Genomic DNA, 4,141 nt, shown 5'->3' on the forward strand with positions numbered 1-4,141 from the left:
AGTCGAGCAGATCCATTAACCATCCACGTTTTTCATGTCCTTTGACGTATATCTGACGTGATAACGCATTACAGCTATCATTGTCATCGTTCCACGTATCAGTTATGGCTGTTGTAATCAGAGTCTTCGCAAGGTGATATGGGACGATTCCATCCTTCCAAGACAACTCATGATGATTTTTTATTAGCCACAAAATGCATGATTTATCAGATTTCGTGAGAAGCTTCTACGGTATATAAGAGTAGCTCTTCTTAGCACAGCTACTTCTTTCACAACAAATTTCTGTTCAACATGGAATCCTTGCAGATCAACAAACGTTGGTACAATCATGATGAACGTGAGCTTGAAACGTGTATAAACGTGAACGGGAGACGCGTATGAACGTGAGCGGGAATTGTGTATGAATGATACTGATGAAATTCTCGCTCTTTATACCACAATAGCTGCTGACTGATACATTTTACATGATCTTGCGCACAACGTTGGACAAAGGGCAATATTCGACAACACAATCATGTAAAATGAGACAGTATGCAGTAGTATTCGCAGGCACATTTTCTTTACACTCAAATTCTAGTCGCACGTCCACAGTGGCACTTTTTATTGATTCATTTTGTCGAGAGCAATTAATAACGACAAATGGTCCATAATATAGAAATGTTGTTACACTACAAAATGCCTCATAACAATTGCAACCATAATAAGCTTTGCAAAAACGTGTATACATATAAAAAATTGCATATCTGTTTTTGTTAAAATCTAAGTTCAAGTCATCATATGGATAAAATTTAGAGTTGAGATACAGTTTCATGTTCGTTAGCGTACAGTCATCGAAGATTGTAGAAATTAAAGAATGTAGTTTCCTTATACTACCGACATATATATTATTATGTATCTCTAAGATAAAAGGATGCAAGGGGAGATAAGAATATTCTTCCTATGCGCTTTATGCGGTCTTTCGCTCGGCAGGACCGTCAGTCTGCCTCGAGCCTTTATACTATTAACACTCTCTTTATATATATTCAAATATATTATATTAATCACACTGCGTAAATTCATTATTTGAACATTTATTATATTCCAACACAAAGATAGATGATCCTTTTGACATAACATTCTTGCGACCAGTCTGCAAAACAAAGATAACATATCGAGGCTTCTCAAGTTGCGTTGCAGCTTTGACTGCCCATGAATGTTATGTTGTACTCTGCAAAAGAGGATATTCATACAAGTCCCACGAGCAGAAACTCATACTTAAATATTGTTCACGGTCCAAAGCTCGCAGTAACGATAGTTTATTGACATCATTTAATGTAACATGAGGCATCCGCCACTGTACTTTATGTAACTCAATTACAGGCTCAAGCTCAGAATTTCCTTTTATTGAATTATTGTCATTGCAGGCACGTATCAAAATTAATTCATGGCGAGCGTTGATAACTACACGTTGTAACGATGCACCCCGACGGTGTATCATTCCCGGCCGACGACCCGCCGTTGCCGCCGAACCAACCAGCCGTCCGGTGAAGATCTTAGGGCGCGGGGCGCCCTAACACGCGTGGAAATAAGCGAACGAACCCGAGGGAGCCAACGGCACCGCGGCTCCTCGTTTCGGATCACGCCGCGACGAATACCTAGCGCCGCGAGCGATAAGCACCCTAGCGCGAACCCCCGGCGTCTACCCTTTTTACGTATAAAAAGGTGACGTCGGAGCTGTAAAAGACCGTTCCTATCCGTTCGCTTCCGAGCCAACACCGACTCCGACTCCGAGCAATAATCGTCACGGGGTAGAGCGAGCTCTGCCTCGACCAGGCACTCCTGGTGCTCACTCCAGTCCGTACCGTAACTACGTACTCTCCAGGCTCGAGATCGCTCTGCTTTCACCGAGTACTCTCGGTCCCGGGAGCAGTCGTAGTATCGTGCGGCATCCTCACGCTACTTTCGCGCCGTCGAGAACACCGGGGTAGAGATATCTCTGCCTCGACCGAGTTATCTCGGTTGATCGACGCTTTACAGGCGCTACCCTCCTATCTTTCTCTCGTTATCGCGCGTTCGCGTTTACGGAAATCTTCCGCGTCCGTCAAATAATTGTTCCGCAACGCCGCTTTAAATTTCGGGTAACGATCTGCGTATCAACACTGCGCTTCGTCTCGCTCCTGCCGCTCGCGCCGACGACGCTCTCACTCGGCGGGGTGAACGACCGACAGCTCAGCGCCGTGTAAATAATAAATGTAAACGCGGTTTCGTCAAACGCGTCGAGCGAACCTTGGCAATAGTAATCAAATGATCACAGCGTAATATTTATCACATTTGTACATTTTTCGATACTTATAATAAACCTAATTTAAGTATTTAATTCAATCTCGAGTGCTTCTAGCGACTCTACCCACCGAATCCTGGGATCCCGACGAGCGCTCCGGGGCCAGCTCGCTAGAGCGATATTCGGTTTCCGCGACAAAATGGGTCGTTTCAACGTTTATAATCTTCACAGAAGCCCAATAATGTGCGAAGGGGCACGCAAAAATTAAAGAATTCGGATTTAGGTGTTGGACCATCCCATTTAGCATTTTGCATCAGCATAGCACTATCAGACGTGAGTGATACATAATTCTTCAAAGAGCTTATAATTCCAACATTTCTGTTGCGGTCAATTTCAACACCATTAAATTCGTAACGAAGTTCATCGAACATAAACGCCACACAATTATTTCCAAGTGTAGCCGTAAATGTGTCATTAGGTTTTTTTATCTGCAATTGTCCTTCAACGTAAATATAGCTCTCACATGGCAATTTGTATAAATCTTGATGTTGTATAGGTATTCTTATCTCATCACTATATCCAAACGTAGTGTTAGCGCATGGATTGTATGTATGAGTTTCAATTTTTACAATACTACTGTCGAAGATTAGCGCACCTTCAATGGTAAATATTTCAGCCATTTTAAACGTTGCGTACAAGAAAACCTAATGATTAAAAAAATTCAAGGTTCGATGCTGTAAGTTTCTGTTTTGGTAAATGAGTACCTCTGTTGTAAACTATATTACTAGGCTGCTTCACTCGCGGAGTTTCATACAAAACGAACATTACTGGCTACACTCGTTTTCGCACATGTAGTCTCACAGTAATTTCTTCACCACAAATATCCAGCAAGTATCCGTATTGATCCACAATGCGAGTTGTCAAGTCCGTAATGCTTCGTACGACGATCGGAAGGTAAATGATATGTGTTGGTGTTTCCAATATCTTATATCCTGGTGGAACGTTGGGTGAAAATTCATGAATTGCGTGTACACGTGTGGCGTTGCTATACGCATCTCCAGTCACATTACATTCTATGCGAATAATGTTAGTATTGATGATATTTATTGGAGCATCGGACTCATGCCAACGATGAGGTTCGAGTATACGATTAGATGAGAATTTTAGCAATGAACCAATAGTGTGAGATTTAGTGAAATTTAGTCGATATGCACACTTGATTTCATTCTTCAACGTATTGTTATTAGCTCGAATTAATAATGAGTTATCATTATTATCATCAGTGTTGCGTGTTATAGTTTTTTTCACAGCATCAACGGAACGATGTTGTTTGAGTGTCCGCTGTAAATATGTAGCAATCTCATGCAGCTCGTACGACTCGTCAGGAATAATTATTTCCGTGTCATTATCAGTAAAATAAAACTTATTGTTACGCCGGGAACGGGGTTAGCGAACGTCTTCGCGTTCACGCTACACACTCACTCTTCTCACTCTCTCACTCGCGGCACTCGGGTTCCGCGAAAGAAAAGAGACGTTTTAGAAAAGTAAAACGATAACGATTTAATACGAGCATTAACAAGAAATACAGAGTGACATCCACACCGAACAAAGTCACGGGCAGAACTGTCAATTATCATAAATCAATAATCTTCGTTCCCCTGGCAACGGGGAACCGAAATCTCGGAGCGAGCCGGCAGCATCATGTTGCTCCATGTACCGGGCGTAACACTGCCCCCCCGCTCCTCCAGATTGTGGCCCGACAATCAGGGGGCTTCTGTGGCTTTCCTGTTCTATTTTGGACTCCTGTCCAAGTTTCCGAACACCACGAAATGATGCGAAAGATCCTCCCTCAGCGCGAAGATGCTCCCGTCCTTTTCTGAG

At 42.7% G+C, this 4,141-nt stretch overlaps 1 protein-coding gene across 1 annotated transcript; it reads right to left on the bottom strand.

The window, feature by feature from the left end:
- Window positions 1-2,469: 2,469 nt before the first annotated feature.
- Window positions 2,470-2,940, bottom strand: LOC139105310 (uncharacterized). Its single transcript, XM_070661324.1, has one exon. It carries the CDS (start codon window positions 2,938-2,940, stop codon window positions 2,470-2,472), a length of 471 nt encoding a protein of 156 aa, XP_070517425.1.
- Window positions 2,941-4,141: the final 1,201 nt, after the last annotated feature.

The sequence above is a fragment of the Cardiocondyla obscurior genome, linkage group LG09, assembly GCF_019399895.1.
Source record: "Cardiocondyla obscurior isolate alpha-2009 linkage group LG09, Cobs3.1, whole genome shotgun sequence".
Lineage (NCBI taxonomy): Eukaryota > Metazoa > Arthropoda > Insecta > Hymenoptera > Formicidae > Cardiocondyla > Cardiocondyla obscurior.